At 38.8% G+C, this 20,238-nt stretch overlaps 1 protein-coding gene across 5 annotated transcripts in view; it reads left to right on the top strand.

Moving 5' to 3' along the window:
• LOC113068683 (utrophin) overlaps positions 1-20,238 on the top strand; it is a 208,062-nt gene that overhangs the window by 57,080 nt on the left and 130,744 nt on the right. For all 5 annotated transcript variants that reach the window (XM_026241497.1, XM_026241501.1, XM_026241499.1 and 2 more), the window contains 21 exons: positions 1,798-1,979; positions 2,054-2,204; positions 3,989-4,108; positions 4,476-4,577; positions 5,286-5,393; positions 5,654-5,833; positions 5,919-6,088; positions 6,878-6,977; positions 7,052-7,139; positions 7,226-7,473; positions 8,811-8,991; positions 10,517-10,632; positions 13,414-13,554; positions 13,640-13,753; positions 16,517-16,672; positions 16,855-17,025; positions 17,785-17,964; positions 18,065-18,199; positions 18,533-18,682; positions 18,781-18,942; positions 19,531-19,662. In XM_026241497.1, coding sequence (XP_026097282.1) covers positions 1,798-1,979; positions 2,054-2,204; positions 3,989-4,108; positions 4,476-4,577; positions 5,286-5,393; positions 5,654-5,833; positions 5,919-6,088; positions 6,878-6,977; positions 7,052-7,139; positions 7,226-7,473; positions 8,811-8,991; positions 10,517-10,632; positions 13,414-13,554; positions 13,640-13,753; positions 16,517-16,672; positions 16,855-17,025; positions 17,785-17,964; positions 18,065-18,199; positions 18,533-18,682; positions 18,781-18,942; positions 19,531-19,662 — 3,087 coding nt within the window. The remainder of the gene's footprint in view (positions 1-1,797; positions 1,980-2,053; positions 2,205-3,988; positions 4,109-4,475; positions 4,578-5,285; positions 5,394-5,653; positions 5,834-5,918; positions 6,089-6,877; positions 6,978-7,051; positions 7,140-7,225; positions 7,474-8,810; positions 8,992-10,516; positions 10,633-13,413; positions 13,555-13,639; positions 13,754-16,516; positions 16,673-16,854; positions 17,026-17,784; positions 17,965-18,064; positions 18,200-18,532; positions 18,683-18,780; positions 18,943-19,530; positions 19,663-20,238) is intronic.

A 20,238-nucleotide genomic window follows, 5' to 3' on the forward strand; every position in this document is an offset into this window, starting at 1 on the left:
TCTCATGCACATATCAGTAGCTCTGTTTCATCCTGTCAAACAGTTATACAACCTAGAGCTAATAATAATAATAATTAATTACATTTATATAGCGCTTTTCTACGCACTCAAAGCGCTTACATAGTCGGGGGGTATCTCCTCATCCACCTAATAGCCTTCGAGTATGAGATGAAACGGAGCATGTGATTTGTTGAATGTAGTGAATGAATACGCCCTTCACTGAATGAGTTTCGTTTGAGTCAGAATGAGATCGAGAGATCTTCTCGTTCGTTAATGAAATTAACTGGTACATAGCCTATCTCGTTCATGAACTAAATTAATGATAGTATACCGGGTCAGATGGCCATTTAGCATGTAAATCTCAATCGGCAATCAACGGATACAAAGTGCAGTTATAGGTACTGTGCACATACGCTTGTTTTCATATTTAGCATACAGAACATAACTCCACTTTTAATCCCAGATTTATTAATGTGAATATATTATATATGAACTGTCTGACCAAACAATAAAATGTTAGTTATGCAAGAAAACCTTGTGCTTTGTTCATCTGAACAACTTATTTAGACTATTTATTTAATGCGATTATGCACACATTTTAATAAAGCCAAATCAGTTTTTGTAACAAGTGAATACTTTCGTTGATTTAAGACACACAAGACTCTTTTTCTCCACCTGATGGTGTATTTGTGTAATATAAAGAAATGGTCACTGAACGAATCAATTTGGTGAACGAACTGAAAATGAACGAATCTCTTGGGAGAATAAAAATGTTCACCACTATTGCATGCCAGAGAGGCCTTGTTTCAAAGATGGCCGCCGAGTGACATGATTTACCTTAAAGGAACACTCTTTTCTTTTTTTTATAGGCCCTTTTTCCAACTCTCTCAGAGTTAAACAGTTGAGATGTAAAATGTTTTAATCCATTCAGCCTCTCTCTGGGTTTGTCAGGAGCACTTTTAGCTTAGCTTTGAATCTGATTAGAACGTTAACATCTTGACAGCTCAAAAATGAGAGTTTCTATATTTTTCCTATTTAACACTTGACACTTCTGTAGTTACATCGTGTACTAAGAACGACGGAAAATGAGAAGTTGTGATTTTTCTAGGCTGTTATGACTAGGAACTATACTCTCATTCAAGTGTAATAATCAAGAAACGTTGCTACCGTACCACGAGTAGTGAGCAGACGCAATGATAATACACAGCCCCTGAAAATAGGCTTATTAGAAGTTACCTAGCTAGGACTATCTTCAGGCGCTGCAAAATATCATTGTGCCTGCTGCACCCATGGTACGGCAGTAAAGATTCTCGATTATTACACCGGAATGAGAGTTGAAGAGTTAGCATGTCCCATGCTCAGATGCTCCGTGTTCCCGTCCGGTCAGAAAACATGCTCGGACCATGCCAGGAATGTGAGGAATTCTGTGAGGCAGAGAGACCTCTGACAGACAGCAGAGCCGGGCACATAAACTCACTCCTGAGCGATGGATCCAGAAGCGGGAGGCTGAGGTTTACATTCCTGTCAGAAAGTGAAGGCTAAAATGAGGCAGTGACGCAGAAACAGAAGCAGAGCAAATACAGGAAAGCTGTGGAGATCCTCCAAGCAATGGGCTTTTCCTGAACATAAACCTGTTTGTCTCTGCACTTCGGTTCCACTTGAAAAGACATTCAGATAATGTGCAAATGGTTTGTTTCCTCAGTCCGTTTGATCATAAGATATTATGTGAACGAGTGGCACATTTCCGTCTACTTCACATACTCAAGCACTCACTGATGTGTTGTCTTGTCTCCTCAGGGCTTTATGATGGAATTGACAGCCCACCAGAGCAGCGTGGGTAACGTCTTACAGGCAGGACACCAGCTGATCGCTCAAGGCCACCTGAGTGAGGAAGAGGAGGAAGAGATCCGAGAACAGATGACACTGCTCAACTCCCGCTGGGAAAACCTGCGGGTCGCCAGCATGGACCGTCAGTCCAGGTACAGACACACTTCTACTGAAGACTTCTGTCTGAAGAGTGAGCTTGAATTTGTCATCTCTCCTCTGTCTTCAGACTTCATGAGGTTCTGATGGACCTTCAGCAACAGCAGCTCCAGCAGCTCTCTGATTGGCTGACGCAGACGGAGGGGCGGATCCGTAAGATGGAGAAAGAGCCAATAGCAGGAGACCTGGAGGGATATCTGGTCCACATAGAGCAGCACAAAGTAAGAGGAGCATTTGATTTCTCTGTTAAAAGTAGGACTGTGTATCGTTAGCTATGCTATGGGGTGTCATGCAACGTCACAAAATTATACACACAATTTTGAGTTTATGGAATAGTTCAACCAAAAATTTTTATTTGCTCAAAATGTACTCACCTTCAGACCATTCAAGATGTAGATGAGTTTGTTTCTTCATCAGATTTGGAGAATTATAGCATTGCATCACTTGCTCACCAGTGGATGCTCTGCAGTGAATGGGTGCCGTCAGAATGAGAGTCAAACAGCTGATAAAAACATCACAGTAATCCACATGTAATCCACACCACTCCAGTCCATCAGTTAATGACTTGTGACGTGAAAAGTTGTGTGTTTATAAGAAACAAAGCCACCGTTAAGACATTTTAACTTTAATATGTCCGTTCTGGCCAAAATATGAATCCATAAAAACACTTCCTGCAATAAAACGTACATCCCCTGTTGTTCTCGCACGTCAAAATACACTCACATGTTTGTTTCAGTCTGTTTCAGATTGTTTTGGCTTGTAAACGGTGCTTGATATGTGCAAAGTCATAGTGCATATCTCACCTGATTCAGACAAGCTGACTTTTTCACTGGAGAAAGTAATATTATGGATAGAGGGTTCATATTTTAGTCAAAAGCAATGGTTTGGAGTGATTGTACTAATGATGGATTTACTTGATACAAACACACAGCTTTTCACGTCACAAGTCATTAACTGATGGACTGGAGTGGTGTGGATTACTTGTGGATTATTGTGGTGTTTTTATCAGCTGTTTGACTCTCATTATGACGGCACCCATTCACTGCAGAGCATCCACCGGTGAAACACTGATGTAATGCTGTATTTCTCTAAATCTGATGGAGAAACAAACCCTTCTACATCTTGAATGTTCTTAAGGCGAGTACATTTTCAGTAAATTTTCATTTTTGAGACCGCTATTTAATCAAAAATAAACAAAATGGAGGAATACTGGCAATGCAGTGCTTGATGGACTATTTTTTTTTTTTTTTTGCTTTTTGTTTTTTGCACTAAAAATCTTGTATCTGCACTGTTTGTTCACTTCATTGATTTGCACTCTATCTTCCATGTGCCTTGCGCTGCTTTATTTACCTTTATTTTTAATTTTATTATATTCTTTTTAACATTCCCTTATTGTATAGTTGTATCTACATTTTATATTTGATCTAGATTGTTAGGCTCTACTGTCAATGTTATCTGTATGCACCGGGGGTCTGAGAGTAACGCAATTTCGATTCTCTGTATGTATGTACTGTAAATGTGGAAGAATTGACAATAAAGCAGACTTGACTTGACTTGACTTGACTTGACTTGATCACAAAGGGATGAACACAGCTCTGGGTTGTTTTGATCCAGCTGAAAATGTTGTTGGCTTAAAATGAACCCAAAATGACTTGTAAATTAAAATCACACGCAGAATGACTACAATACAGAACACAGTCAACAGTAATAATCAAAAGCTGAAGTGCATAGGGCAGGCAAAGTGTTATCAGCACACATTTGAAGTGTGTAAGGCTCTATTTCACATCTACATTCCCAGCCCAGCACAGTTGGGTTATGGATTATGAATGATTATCCTTACCCAACAGTTTTTTTTTAGCGTGCCTTAATAAATAAATTGATTGGTGTTTTTGAAAAATCTTGCCTTAATAATTTTTCTCTTTTTGGGGTAAGAGAAGAAACTTAACAAAATGTAATCAAAGTGTACTTTGACCTTTTGACCTTTTTGACTGTGCAATGTCCTCAGGTTTTGCAGAATGATCTGGAGCTGGAACAGGTAAAGGTGAACTCTCTCACACACATGGTTGTGGTCGTGGATGAGAACAGCGGGGAGAGTGCAACTGCTGCCCTGGAGGAACAATTGCAGGTAGAGGACAACATACATGATATAATGCTGATTTACTTTCATTTGTTGTGCAATATTGTTTGACTAGAGTTATAGAGATCAAGGTGAATGTTACATTATTTGCATTAAAGAATTAATTTTACAATACATTTTTCTTACCTAAAGTGCACAGGTAATCAAACCAAGCGGTTTCCATGTCTTTACTGATAGCCCGTCTAAGGAATGAGATCTATTAATGTTGCACACAGTGTTGAGAATTCATTGAATGCAGCACAGCAAGAAACTTGGAACTGAACAGACATTTGACACTCCCAGTGGCCATAAAAGTGTGTGAACAGTCATTCAGTGAATAACTTTCCCTCTTTTATTTTTCCTTCTATCTTTACAGTCACTGGGGGAGCGCTGGGCGGCAGTGTGTCGCTGGACGGAGGAACGCTGGAACAAACTTGAGGAAATTCAGCTTGTGTGGCAGCGGCTGCTTGATGACCAGGTGAGGCCTGATGCCAAAAATTCTACATCCCCATGTTAAAATCACAAAAATTGATAATGAGGCCCTTATAGGCATGTTTGCAAATAATTGTTTCTGGACTTTGTTAAATGTTTTCCAGTTTGAAAATTTGAAACAGAAAAAAAATGTTTTTATGATCTGTCATTTCTACAGTGTTTGATACTTAAATATGTTTGTTTTTGCCCATCCATAGCCTACATTAATTTCAGTCCAGCACAAACATGAAGTTACTACAGTTGCTGGCCAAAAAAATAATCAGGGGTGTGCCTCAGGGCTCTGTGTTGGGCCTCATTGTGTTGTGCTCTTATCTCAGACTTGGAATGTTAATTTAATACATTAAGGGTTAGATTGCTATTTTAAAAGTTTAGACTGCATTCTGAGAAAGTGTGAGATTAAATTATGGTGGTTTATGACCTGCAGATACCATTACCACTGAGCCATTACATCATTAGCATTGACTGCACACAATCTTATTCTTACACTTCCCCCATCTAGACCACTTCTGTCAATCTGCAGACTGAACTGTGATGCAAATCAAAGGATATTTTCTATGATATTACATTAAATGTATGTTTTTATGCTGTGTACTGTGTAATTACTGCGTAACGGTGGGTAATATGATTATTTGCAATATATGAATTATGATGGATTTTTGCTATTGGAAAATCAAGTTTCTTCTTATCCATTCAGAGTTTGTTTGGATCGTGGCTAGCAGAAAAGGAGAAGGCCTTGAGTGAAGTTCAGACCAGTGATTTTAAAGACCCTAGTGAAATAAATGCCAGCGTGCGCAGATTAGCCGTGAGTAGACAAACATACATAATTTTGTATTTGCAAGTTATAATTAAATGCCCATAGTATAGGATATTTTAAAATAAATTTAAAGCATGAAAATAAAGCATTAAAATCTTGTTCAGATCACCTCTCAAAATATCTTCTAGTCCACAGATACTACTAAAATTAAAGATTGTAAGCTTGGATTTTACAAAAAATAAACATTATTCAACCGTAATCTGCCTGGTTGATAAGAGCATCGCTGTTTTGGGCTCTGACTCTTGCAGAATCTCAAGGAGGACATGGCCCAGAAGCGAAGGGCCCTGAGTGCTCTGTCAGATGCTGGACAGGATGTGACAGTGCTGTTAAACAGTCCAGCCGCAGCTCAGAGGATCGAAACAGACACAGACCTACTGACCCAACGCTGGGACAACCTGGTCCAAAAACTAGAGGACTGCTCCAGCCAAGTCAGATGAATGCATCTCATGTGTTTATATTACTACACATTAGCTTTTATATGACATTGATTCCAAGCATCTGTTGGGTTTCCAGGTAACTGAAGCGGTGTCTGTGACTGGGATACCCCAGGTACCGGAGAAGATGGTCATGGACACAGTCACAACACGGATGGAGCAAACCTTCACCAGCAGCGATCGAGAGCTACCGCCACCTGCTCCACCTAAAAGACGACATCTGGATACAGACGGCGAGCTCAGGAGACTGTACGACAAACACAAACACAGCTTCCTCGTCAGAAACCCCAGGAATCTCTTTTATCAGTCCCTACGACATCTTGCGATTTAAAAAAAAAAAAAAAAATCAAATTCTGCACTATTTTCTTGCATTTTTGTCTAATTTTTGCAGATTTTCACAAAAGGGGGCAATATTAGCTATAATTCCAAGCCCAAAACAAATTATTCAATGTGTTCAACTGTATTCCCTTATAAAAGTGTTAAAATGTAAGGAAAAGTTCTAATATGAGGCAGGTCTGTTTGAGCAATTAATATCTAATATTTCCGTGTGATCTCTCCAAATGATTAATTCATGACTTACTGTAGATTAGTCCATTGTCTTTTCAACCTATTCACTCCTAAAAGATGCCGCTGCTCAACTGATCCGTAGCTTTGCTTATGGACAAACTGAGAATTTATATACACATAACAATGAATGTATATGATCTCACTAGTAGGTTAGATTTAAATAAGTACAGTATTTTACTGGATTAAATATTTTGAGTGAATGCAATCACTGATAATACTATTTTAATGTGTGTAAAAAAAAAAAAAAACAATTTGAGAAAAGCCACAGCAAATTCAGTCATTTTAGGCTGCAAAACATAGAAGTAAAAAAGTGCACTACAGAAATATTGGATAACATCATGCGGTGATGGCTGTGTTCATAGCGAGCACATTTGGGAACCATTAGCATAAGCTATACAGTGTTTACACACACACTTCAGTTCACACACTGCTCTCATGTGAACCCTGATATGATGTGTTTGTGTTTTTTAGAGCTGAAACTGATGTTGCCAAGCTTTTGTCACGGCTGGCTGCATGGAAGTCATCCGCCCGAGCTGCTGGAGAGACGCCTGGTCTGAAGGAAAAACTACAGGTGACTTCTTATAACACTAACATTTACCTCTTCATATATTTGGACTACTGAATATATTTGCCCCATCTCTGTAGACGCTGCGGGTGGAGCTTGCTGAAAACGAGGGGGCAGTGAAAGAGGTAGTGCAGAAAGGAGAGAAGATGATTGAACGGTTGGAGAAAGGTAGGAGAATGTGGATGATTTCCTCAAGATAAATGATGGTGCCTGTTTTCTCCTACTGATTAAAACGACTCCATCTGTCTTTATAGAAGGTCTGTCTTCAGAGGAGGCCCGTTCTGCCCTGGACTCTGTGCGTGAAGAATGGGAGAGCTGTCAGAACCTGATCCAGGATCTGAGGAACCGAGCTCAAGTACTAGAGCAGGTGGCAGCGCTTCAGTCAAGACTGAAGGCTCTAGATGGAGTCCTGCAGGAACCGGAGAAATGGCTGATCTCCACAGAAGGGTTTAGAGCAAAAAACAACCAGCAGGAACTCCAGACACTCAAAGACGACTGTGAGGTCAGTCAAATACCAGATGATTTCCTTAAATTAGATGTTAACTGGAATCTAACGGTCCACTCTAATAGAGTCAATATAACGCCTTATATATATATATATATATATATATATATATATATATATATATATATATATATATATATATATATATATATACACATACACGCGAAAAAAAAAAAAAAAAAGTCTTGCAAAAGAAAAAAGTTTTGCAAATGAAAATTAAAGTATTGAGGAAAATAAATGTGCTTTTTGCAAACTAAAATTAAGAATTGCAAAATACAAATGAAACAATGAAACAATGATTTTGCAATACATATTTTCCATGGTCAGATCTATTAATTTATTTGCAACGCTGCTTTTATTTTGCGTGTTAATGTAGTTTAAGCTTGCGATGCCGTTTTTCCTTTGCGCTTCATTTTTCTGCACGTCTCTCTTTGTGGCACTGTTTTGATGTGGGGGCGGAGTCAATGGACGGGGGCGTGTACAACATGCCTCCCTGGAAGTGACGTCATCGGCCCGAGACGCAGCTCACTGATCCAGGTCCTGTCATGATGAGCAGAGAGTTTTGAGTGGATCGTTTATTTTTATTCGATAGCATTAAAACATTCATGTTTTCATTTTATTTACTTTATTAACAAATGTCTGTGTATTAGCAGCGTTTGCTCAAGTTAAAGAAGTTGTTAACATGAACATCTGCTGTTTATTTCTCTCGAAGTGCACACTTTTATAGCATTAAAATGTGTATTGTTTCATTTGGTTAACTGCAAGTGTTTGTTTAAAATCTCTTAACTTGTGGCAGGACGCCAGCGCACAGAAGCGTTCTTAAAAATACATTCTTCGTTTTAGTTTGCAGAAAGCTAATTTATTTTCCCCAATACTTTAATTTCCATTTGCAAAACAAATTTTTTTTTGCGTATAAATAAGGCCTTATATTGATTCCATACACTCTTAAAAATAAAGGTTCTTTATTGGCATTGATGGTTCCACAAAGAGCCGTCAACATCCATAGAACCTTTCCATCACACAAAATAGTGAAATAAATAATAAAAACATAAATAATTCTTCAGATTATTAAGGATGTTCACACTAAGAAAAAATTTTCTTTTAAGAACTGATGATCACCAAAGGTTCTTTAGGGAACCTGTTCTCAAAATAAGCATCTTTTTAATGATCTAAAGAATATTTTGTGTAATGCAAAGGTTCCATGGATGCTCTTACATGAAAAGTTCTTCATATTGATGCCAGCAAAGAACCTTTCTCTTTAAGATTGTAGTAATCTTTGTAGTAATTTTGCTGAGTTGTTAATAGAGCGAACGTGTGCTGTGTTTGTGTTTCAGGCTCGTATAGCAGAGCTGGAAAAGCTTCAGGCACAGGTGGAAGATCTGTGTTCTCAGACGGAGCGTCTGGCCGCAGAACCCGGAGCCCCTGACACCACGAGGTCCAGTGTGACAGCGCTGGCATCACGCCACAGCACAACCATTCAGGAGCTCCAGACACGGCAGCAGGACATCACCACAGGTATACACTGCCAAATTACAGCCCCTACACATAGCATTTAAAGAATGTCGCTCCAGCCTGCAATTTGAGGGAACTTGGGATTTAGAAAATTGGTAGTTGAGCTTTTCTTTCTAAACTACAAGTATAGAGAAATGAAGACTGAATCGCTTCTGGAGACAGAATGTCATTGCTTATTCACCCTCATGTCATTCCAATGCATATGATGGTTCATGTTTCGAACACGGAAGGAGAAATTTGGAAGGATGTCCAGCCTGCTCTTTCCATACTGTAAAATACAGTGTAGCTGGTTCTGTCAAGCTCCAAAAATGACAAAAAACTACCATTAAAGTTTGCGAGCTGTCCATTAGGCGGGATACGGACTGAAATGCCACCTCATGAGTTTATAAACCTCATAAAAACCTCTTTAAATAAGTAATAATGCCACATAGAAATAGACATGATTAAAATATTAACAGAATACACCATAATGTCTAAGGGATGTAAGTCCTGCCTTTCAGTAAAAGCGCAAGGCTGCGTACAAAATCCCTTTCTGTCTTGAGTAGGTACTTCTTTTGACAAAAAAAGTCTGTTCTATTGAATTTGAATGTGATCCAGACAAACTACATCCACCATAGAGCCAAGTTCTTTCCCTTATAAAATGCAGACTTTTGAATAAAAAAACGTCTGGTTTTGTGTTGTGAGTCCAACTGTGAGCTTAAGATAATGCCTCTGTTGGCAGTTGACTATGTTTCGGAGCAGATCTACAGGAAGATTGAGGCTCACTGAGGTTTTAGAAGAATTGAGTCGGTGCCAAGGGGAGCAGTACCTCAGTTTCTCTTGTTTATTTCAGTTTTATTCTCTGAAATAGTGACTTACGCAACAGGTAAACCATTTGTGGAACCAACAAGAGCTGAACCAGAGTGAGAGAGAGCGGTCTATTTATGTCAGTGTGGCCCACGAGAAAGCTTTTACACACCGATAAACCTGTGTGTGCATGCTAGATAGAGCTCGAAATACGAGGACATCAGTGTTTAACCTTGGAAATGAGGACACACCATAGACTTCTATTGTTTTACATAAAGCTAATAACTATAGACTGACCCCATTCTGAAAAACTGTTTCCAGATAAAAATTGACGGTGGCAATAACACAATGTTTCTTTCTTTAAAACATTTTTTTCCTAATATACAGTAGAGCATTCAACGATGTCTCAGAACAATGCTGAACTTCTGGGGCCGTTTTGTGCCACAAGTTTAGCTGAATATACACACACACGTTTACTTAGCTGACTTTGTGTAAAGCTAAATATAATCTTCATATCATCATACGTCATATCATGCATTTTTATGAGCTTATATTATTTGTCATTGAAAGACTGAATATTTGTGAAAATATAAAAAATGCAAAACTTCTAAAATGTGGTGAAAAGTGTGAAATGGTGACCAGTTACAGCATCAAAATTATACTTCCCTTTAAGAATGTTGATTTTTATTGAATCAGTCGGAATGGTTTTTGGGTGGATGGACTGATGGATTTGTGTCTGTAGTTTTGTCCAGGCTGGAGGGGTCCCGAGCGCTGCAGCAGATGGGGTCCGGACTGAACACAGTCAGCGCTGATATCAGAGACATCACCACGGCTGAGCAGGGACTCATCAAAGCTCAGGTGTGTGTGTGTGTGTGTGTGTGTGTGTGTGTTTGATCCAGTATGCAAGTCCAGAAGTCAGAGGTCCATTGTCTGTGGTCAGTGTTGTTGATGAAGCACAACTTGAACCCGGTTCAAAATCTGTGTGGGGAAATCTTTCGCCCTTATTTGAAATTCCCGATCGAGTGGATTCCTGTTGAAATGACTGGAATCTGTCCATGAAAATCTGCAGAACAATGGTGAATGTAAGCGTACCTGAATTTTGTGAGGCAATGCTGCTCTGAAATGAGACAAATTCTTCACTAAATTGGTTGAACTAGGTATTGCAGTATAAATTTAAAATATTGGAGTTTTTTTTGTTTTTTCACCCGTCCTGTCCTCCTCAGAATTGACGCACACACAGGTTGCCAGATTGACAACACCAACAGGAACGAGCGCACTTAACGATGAAAGAATTTGGTTTTCTGCCAACTGTCAACCCGGGGTGCTGAAATACAGTTGGGTAAACTGGTAGTGGGCGCGTTTCACAGACCAAAACAACGACAGACGTTCTGGCCCGGGACGCACATATTCAAAGGAGAATAACTGACTGTAGTCTTGTTTTTCAGATGAACAAGTATGTTAACGTAGCATGTTTCTTAAATATCCGCAAACATATTATGGTATCTTTATGCTTTAGTAGAGTCAAAATCTTACATACAGCACCTTTAATGTTGAGACACTTTTCAGGTATTGTGTACTTTGTATTTTTACATTAACAATATAATGAAAGGGGACATCGGATGAAATGTTCACTTTTTTTTATTTATTTTTTTTTTTACTTTTTTGCAATTTGCCAGTTTGTTATGGGCCGAGTCTGAAACGGTGTCATCCAGCGAGTTGTTTCAATCTGGAGCAGGTGTCTATAGTAGATAGCTAGCTATTTGAATAAGACCACCTCCAAACCATATATGGAGTCCACGCCAGCACGGGTCACACCCAAGAGAGGGGCGGGGTGAGCAGAGCTCATTAGCATTTAAAGAGACATGAACTGAAACAACTCGCTGTGAACAGAGCTGCTTCGTTTTACACGACCATTGAGGAATTTTAACCAAAGCATGTTACCGTCATTTCATGTAGATCCTAAAGAATCATACTAACTTGTGGAAAGTGGGCATCTGAAGCCAGTTTTCCTCTCGTTTGGCGCTTGACGAGGAACCTGCTTGTCAAATCTGCGAGTGTTTGATGTGTTAGTCTAGCATCGTGCCATATGTTGATTCTCTGTTTGAATCTCCACTTGATCCATGTGTTCAGTCCTTTAGCTGACATATGAGTTTCTTTCTTTATCTCCATGAAGGATGGGAAGAAAGCCAATGACTAAGATGGCAAAACAAGCCAAAGAGAGCAAACGCTGGCTGGTATTTGTTTAAAGTTCTACAAATATTTATCCTTTGCTGTGTTCATCTCTGGCCTCAGTCTGGAGAGATGAGGTGCGCCGGGCACTGCCCACGTGGCACAGAAGGGCTTCAGATGGACGTCTGCACAAACAGCCAGAATATGACCCTACATCCACTTATGAAATGTCTGTCATATACAAGGACTGTGAGAAGCAGAATCGCTATCTTAGCCGTGACTTCTTTCTTCAGAGGGAGTGAAAGGGATCTTTGGAGGTTTTTCGGGTGGAGTTGTGTCTCCATCTGCGGGTGTGAAAGAAGTACTGCACTTTTAACAATGATCCTATATGCATGGCAGTGAATGATAAATAATGAATTTGGCAGAAATGAGTTGGTAAACGTTTGTACATTTTCAACAGTATTTTGTGAATGTGTACAGTAACCAACAAAGTAAAAACATAGCCTCCTAACACTTTGGCTCCATGTGTACACATCCAACATTAGTTTTCAACCATAACCAAAACCAGCATATCCAAGTCTCAACAGTATTTGTCATGTCATAAAAATATACTTAACATTTTAGTGATTTATTTTTATATTATATATATATATATATATAATATATATATATATATATATATATATATATATATATATATATATATATATATATATATATATATATATATATATATATATATATATATATATAATCTGATTATCTGATATTTCAAAGATACTTGCTAACCTTCAAACTTAGTTATAATGGTCTTTAATGATATTTGGTATGCATTATGGATTTATTGTCATATAACAATAATTACCCATAAATATAAATCAGGCTCAGAAGAACTTGATTATTTTATTTTATTTTATTATATATTACTTTTTTACAGTGTTGTTTTAGTGTTATATATTATTATAGTATTTATTCATGTTAATATTAAAATATAGTTTTTTAGCTTTGTTTTACATTTTCATTTTTTGTTTCTTTAGTCATTTTGTTGTACCTTTGTCATTTTTTTAGTAGAACTCTTTAAATATAGATTTCTGTTTATTTTTATTTCAGTTTAATTACTTTACTCCAACTTAAATGTATTACTGTTATTTGTCAGTAATTTTGACAACTCTTATTTTTAAGTGGTTTTTCATGTAGTATTCATATTTTCATATTCCGCTGTATTTCAGTTAACAAAAAGATTTACTAAAACAAAGGTGTTTTTCCTACTATCACGTAATAGTATCTATTATATTAATGACACGTTTCTCTAGTTTCTCTAGTTTATAAACTGTTGTTTACCTGCCTACCCAAGTCAGTTGATGAGAAAGTGAAATCATAACTTGGCAGGGCATTCAGTCTGAGTTCCTACAGTGAGTGTTGTAGATTTGACTGATCTGATGACTCCTCGGGACTCCTCTGTTGTTCTAGGCTCTCTGTGCTGAGATATTGCAGCAGGGTCAGGAGGCATCGGAGGCAGCAGAGCAGCAGGCCTGGACTGAGCTCTCCACGGCCGCCCAGGATCAGCTCAGCATGCTGCAGTGCATTCTGGGTAGCATGAAGGACACAAAGGTGAGAGCTGTGCCCTCAGGCTGATTGAGATGCTTGTCTTTGCATGTGTGTGGTGTGTTTTGACGGTGGTGTTGATGTGGATCAGGTGAAGCGTGAGGAGGTGGAGCGCTGGCTGAATGCTGCTGATGAGCTGCTGTCTCGAGACGCTAGCGGCTTCAGCCAAGCTGACAAACTACAGGAAGAAGTCAACCAGTGCAAGGTCAGAGGTCAACTCGCTCGATAAGTCATTCATGTGGTAGGGTACTGTTGAATAAAGGTTCCATATACTTCTTTTTTGTTCTTTGTTTAGGGGTAATAAGAGGTTTTACATTTTTATATATATATATATATATATATATATATATATATATATATATATATATATATATATATATATATATATATATATATATATATATTGCAGTGGTTTACTGTTAGTGAACATCCCTATGAATATGTAGATGAATATGTAAATATATAAGAGATGCACTGATCGATCGGCCAGGGATCAGACTTACTACTTTCAGATTTTGAGCCGATCCATTTTGTTACCAGCGGCACAGGCAATAACGTCATGTCAGCTGCGTGTTCTCGCTCTCTTCTCTCTGACGACCCCTTCTCTCTCACACACCTCTTATCTGTGTGTCAAGCAGCTTGTGAGCCACGAATACCAAAATGAGTTGCATGTTCCCACTCAAATGAATACTAAAACGTTCAAATACACAGAAAATGATGTCAAAATACCCGTTTTGGCGAGTATCAAGTTAAACACAGTCAGTTTTGGAACGATAAATAGGTGAGAAAGAGAACATGCGTTGTGTTAAAGTATACTGGGTCCCTGGATAAACTCTTAAAGGGACCGCAGTCCAATATTCCTGCTGCTGTCTGTCAGGTTAATCAAAGAACAAAAGACAAACAAAATCACTTGCTGCTCTTGACTCAAGATGTTGTATAACTTTAATAGTTATCATTAATTTGTATTTAATTTTTGAAGTGATTTCTTACCTGAATAAAAACTTACTTAACATGAAAAAGGTAGTTTTATTTCTCTATTTATTCTATTGCATTTATTTGCGCAGTTGTTTGCAATTTTTTTTATTTGTTCTTATTTTATTACTGCCTTTTTTATGAAAATAAAACGCTGTGTTGAAGAAAAATAGATCTTTATTTTTATATGAAACATCGTAATCTTCAAAAATCGGTATCGGCAGATCACACTTACAAAACAATTGGCCATCAGAATCGGCCAAGACAATTGCAATCAATGCATCTCTAAAATATATGCTGCATGCTTTCCTCTCATAACAATATAAAAACACACAACAAACTGCAATTAAAGGGCTAAACAAAATTTGCTGTTATTTATTTACTTCTCCCCCCAGGCCTTCAAATATGTAAGTGACTTTTTTTTCCTCAGTAGAATAGAGAAGATTTTTTGCTGAAACTGTGGTCCTTTGGGATACAAAAAAATGTCAGTGGTTATCTACACTTTGAGAGTCAAAAATGCTTTTCAGAAAGCACTAAATGAACACCTGTGGATCCTGATGATATATTGAGGTGTTATGAAGTGAAACAATCGGTCTGTGCAAGAAACTGAACACTATTACCTGAAATCCAGAGCCTCAGGCAATGGGGAAATATTAAAAAAAATATTTTCTTTGGATCTTTCGACAGTTTGATTCAATGGACTGGTTCAATTTACTAGTTTTTTTTGTGTAATCACGCAACAACATAATGTGTATGCTATTGTAGTATTAAAACACCTTATAATGATGTGGAACATGGACGTCTTACAATCATATAAAGTGAATAAACCTAGTTTTCATCAGCTCATCTTTTTACTTAAATAATGAGAAACCACTGAGATGTTCATTTGGCCCCTTCATTCAAGTGTTTGGTTCATGTATGCGCATATCAGTGACTCATCAGTCTTCGGTCCGAGTCGAACTGTTACCTCAGTTTAGTGACTGTTGGAGGAACGAGGACTGAATGATTCATTCATCACAGGATTATAAAGTCCGGTATTTCAGCTCATTTTGAGGCATCTGAAAGTGAGTTTTGATTGAGAAACTTTTAGGTCTGCGAACAGCATGCCACTTTGATATACCAAAGCCCTCCACCTGTCTGTGTGTATGGTCATGTTTACTATCTGTGTGAACAGTCCTGTTGAGTCTGTAAATCTGAGCTTCGTCACAAGCATTTCAATTGCAGTGCAACTCTGCCAAAAATCACAAATAAATGACTCTTGACTCTTGGATGGCCTGAGGGTGAGTAAATGAACAGCAAAGTTTCATTTTTGGGTGAACTTTTCCTTTAAGAAAGCATATGATCATTGCTATATGCTTCCATGAGCTCTACGATTTAAAAACTCCACTTTAAACAATAAATTGCTTTTAAAAGGATACAGTAGTTCACCCAAAAATTAAAATTAGCCCATAATTTACTCACCCTCAAGCCATCCTAGGTGTATACGATTCTCTTCTTTCAGAAGATTCCAATCGGAGTTAGGCCTTTATTTAAAATGGTCCTGGCTCTTCCAAGCTTTATAATGGCAGTGAATGGGTGTTATTTTGCAATGGTCCAAAAGAAGTCCAATAGAGCGCATCCATCCATCATAGCTCTGATGAGAATATGCTAGTCTCGCGAGAACCAACATTTATTTACAGGAGTCTCCTCTTGGCTTTTATTGAAATCCTCCGACATTTTTTCCATCTGGGAGACTTTTTTATTATGGATGGATGCACTTTATTGGACTTCTTCTGGACTACTGAAAGATAACACCCATTCACTGCCGTTATAAAGCTTAGTTTCTAGCTGTTTGACCCTGGTTTAGTTGGTTTATCAGCAGGCCCACCGTGGCTGAGCTGGTGGTGGACCCGAGCTGGTTTTCTAAACATAATTTAAACTGGTTGAGAAATCAGCTGAAGTTGATGGTTGAGAAATTCCCTCAGCAACACCAAAGCTGTCCGTGCTGTTTGTGCAGGAGCTGGTGAGTGAGATGGACAGCGTGAACTCGTCTCTGAAGCAGATGAGGGAGAACGTGACGGCCGTGCAGAAGAGCTCAGTACATGGTCTGGTCAGCTGGGGGCAGACGGAGCTGGACCACAGTCAGAGGCGCTGGGACACGCTCAGTAAAGAGGTGCGAAAGATAACATCTAGTGCTGCCGAACACTGACTGCAATGGCATTAAGGGCAGAACTCATACGAGAGGTGGCTGATTCAAGTAAAAACTATACAGCAACCCGCTTCCCAGCCTCTTCTCTTCTGCAATACGTCAAGTTACACTGATGTGGGTCTAAGCGTGGTCAATCTTGATTGCAGCTGCTGAGGCGAGAGGAGCGTGCGAGTGACGGTCAGGAGAGAGTGGTGAATCTGAAGAAAGACGTGGCGGAGATGCGCGAGTGGATGATTCAAGTGGACGAGGAGTTTCTCATGAGAGACTTTGAGTACAAGAGCCCCGAGGAGCTGGAGGAGGCGCTGCAGGAGATGAAGGTCTGTAGGAAGAGCTGGAAAAGTCCTTTTTAGCATCAGATGATTATTTTACACATTATATATTGTAATGTTTATTAATGTGGATTTCTACTTAATGTATTTCACAATGCTATTTTAGTATATAGCATAGTAGTATATACTGTAGTATAATAGTTTATATACTATAATAGCATTTAATGTAATTGTTTTTATATACATTTTTTAGTTTTTTAATTTTTACGTTTTTTTTAATGTGCTTTGTCATTCTTATTTTGTTTTTATATTTCTATTTAGATTAAATTTTATTTTCTCAGTTTTAGTAATTTTAGTACTTAACTAGTTTTATTTCAGTTAGATGCAAAGGCAGCATTTCTAGTGTTCGTGTTTTTCATGTAAAATGTTTTAATTTATTTTAGCACTTTTTTTTTTTTTAAAGAATAGGACTTTTAACAGTTTTAGTATCAATACAGTAAGACTGCTGTTTTCATGTTTTCTTTTGATACATAAAAAATATATATTTTAAGCATTATATAATTTATTAGTCATTGATTAGTGAAAGATAATGTAAAGTTGCACCTTTGTGTGATTAAAACACATTTTGAGCACATTGTGAGTGCCAAACAGTCTTTTTTAAATTCTGTATTATTTTAATAGTTACTTTTTTCCCTGAATCTCTGAAAATAGTTTTTTTTTTTTTTTTTTGCCAAAGTCATATATATATATATATTTTTCCTCCTTGTCTGACCCTCATAGAAGATGGCTTCTCTGTGTGTGTTTCAGAGGGCTAAAGACGATGTGTTACAGAAGGAAGTGCGTGTGAAGATTATGAAGGACAACATTAATGTTCTGAATAGTAAGACGCCCCCTGGTGGTCCCGACCTGAGCCCTGAGCTCACTGAGGTGCTGCTCAACTACCAGAAACTCTGCGATCGCTTCAAGAGCAAGTGCCACACACTGGAGGTACACACACACACACAGAGAGGATGCTGTGCGATCGGACAGATGTGGTTGGGTTGGTTCCTGTTTCGATGTTCATCCGAGTGTGTGCACTGATGTTCAGGAGGTGTGGTCCTGCTGGATCGAGCTGCTGCAGGATCTGGACGTGGAGTCTGGCTGGTTGAACACGCTGGAGGAGAAAGTTCAAGCCACTGAGAGCGTCCCAGAAAACACAGAGTCTGTCAGCGAGGCTCTGGAGGTAACGGCTTTCATGCTAAAGACCTGGCTTAGCTTGTTCAGTCAAATTCCAGCCATTTCAATATGTATTCACATGAATATTACCCCATGCAGATTTTGCAATGAGTTCAAATTGCTCAGACAAATTGATCAACAGAAAGCTGCTTGGTTTGAAAGTGTGCTACACTATTGACAATGGGTCTTTTTCGCCCCTGAAACATTGCTAATGTGACTGAACCTTAAGTGTTACAAATATGATATGATATGTTTTTTGTTTACGTCTGATTGTGGTGTGAGTGATCGGATCCCGAGTTGTTGTTAATATCTATTGATGGTGTAAACATGTCTCTTTCAGTCTCTGGAGTCGGTTGTGCGTCATCCGGGTGATAACAGGACTCAGATCCGAGAGCTGGCCCAGACTCTCATCGACGGAGGCATTCTGGATGAACTCATCAGCGAGAAACTGGAGAGCTTCAACTCACGCTACCAAGAACTGACTCAGCTGGTGTGTTTGTCTTCAGATCAAATGATTCACCAGAACTGATTCAGATTCACGTCAGATGTGCGGTGTTAGACTCGTGTGTGTGTGTGTGTGTGTTGTAGGCTGCTGCACGTCAGATGTGTCTGGAGCAGAAGTTGGGGACTCTGAGAGAGAACGAGGTGGTGTTACAAACACTACAGACGTCCCTGACGCAGCTGGACCAGACGCTCACCTCGTACCTCACCGACCGCGTCGACGCCTTCCAGCTGCCACAGGAAGCTCAGGTATAAACACACACACTCCTTATTCACAGCTGCCACAGGAAGCTCAGGTATAAACACACACACTCCTTATTCACAGCTGCCACAGGAAGCTCAGGTATAAACACACACACTCCTCATTCACAGCTGCCACAGGAAGCTCAGGTATAAACACACACACTCCTCATTCACAGCTGCCACAGGAAGCTCAGGTATAAACACACACACTCCTCATTCACAGCTGCCACAGGAAGCTCAGGTATAAACACACACACTCCTTATTCACAGCTGCCACAGGAAGCTCAGGTATAAACACACACACTCCTTATTCACAGCTGAAGAAGCATTTCGGTCACGGTCGGCATCTTCTCTGACTGTGTCAATCATATTTCAGGGGAAGCCTGTGCATCAGTCCTGACTGCATCACACTGTTTGTACTGGCTGTTTTTTTAGGAAATATTTGCATTTATGCACATACGATTGGATTAGTTGTGGACTGGACCGTCATGATTTGACTAAAGCAGGACTGAATGAAGTGCCTCAGAGGGGTTTAGTAGTTTTTACTAGTCTTTTACTCTTTGGCGTTTAACTTTGAAAATGCTCTGAATGCAGGTCATTCAGGGCGAGATCGCGGCCCATGAGGCCACACTGGCGGATCTGAGGAGGAGGAACGTAGGTAACGTAGCTCCAACCGTCCCAGAGGGCAAACCAGTGCGAGGAGGAACCCTCCTGGACCAGTTACAGGTGAGACACAGTACTGCCCCCGCAGGACCGGAGAGGAAATGCAAATCACCAGACTGTTTTTGTCATACATCACCCTGATTTAGTAATTCATCAGGCTTTGAGATTTCATTCTGTGCAAGTGTCATTTTAGTATTATTTATATGCTTTTTTAATAGTTTTTATTCATTTTCAATTTGCTTTTTTAGTTACATTTTTTGTAACTTTGTTATGTGCTTTTGATGTTTTATTAGGTTTTTGTCTTGTTTTTTATATGACTATTTAATTTATTTCAGGACCAGTTTTAGGTTTTGGTTCAGTTTTAGTTGATACTAATAACTCTGCTCTGCATATTTGTAAACCTTTAATGTTTTTATTTGCATGCTTTCTAGGTTGGAACAAATACCCACTTTGAAAAAAAACCCAAAACAAATATATTTACCTACAAACTGGAATACACTACATGACTTTTGCCCAGATTTTTTTTCGCTTCACTTTAAAATATGATTGGTAAATTTCATACATGCTATATGTTTTAAGCCAGTTGTAGAACACGTAATGCTTTAATTTGATATGCGTCAACAAGGCGCCTGTTTCTGT

This window comes from Carassius auratus, linkage group LG48F, assembly GCF_003368295.1.
Source record: "Carassius auratus strain Wakin linkage group LG48F, ASM336829v1, whole genome shotgun sequence".
In the NCBI taxonomy this organism is placed as follows: Eukaryota; Metazoa; Chordata; class Actinopteri; order Cypriniformes; family Cyprinidae; genus Carassius; species Carassius auratus.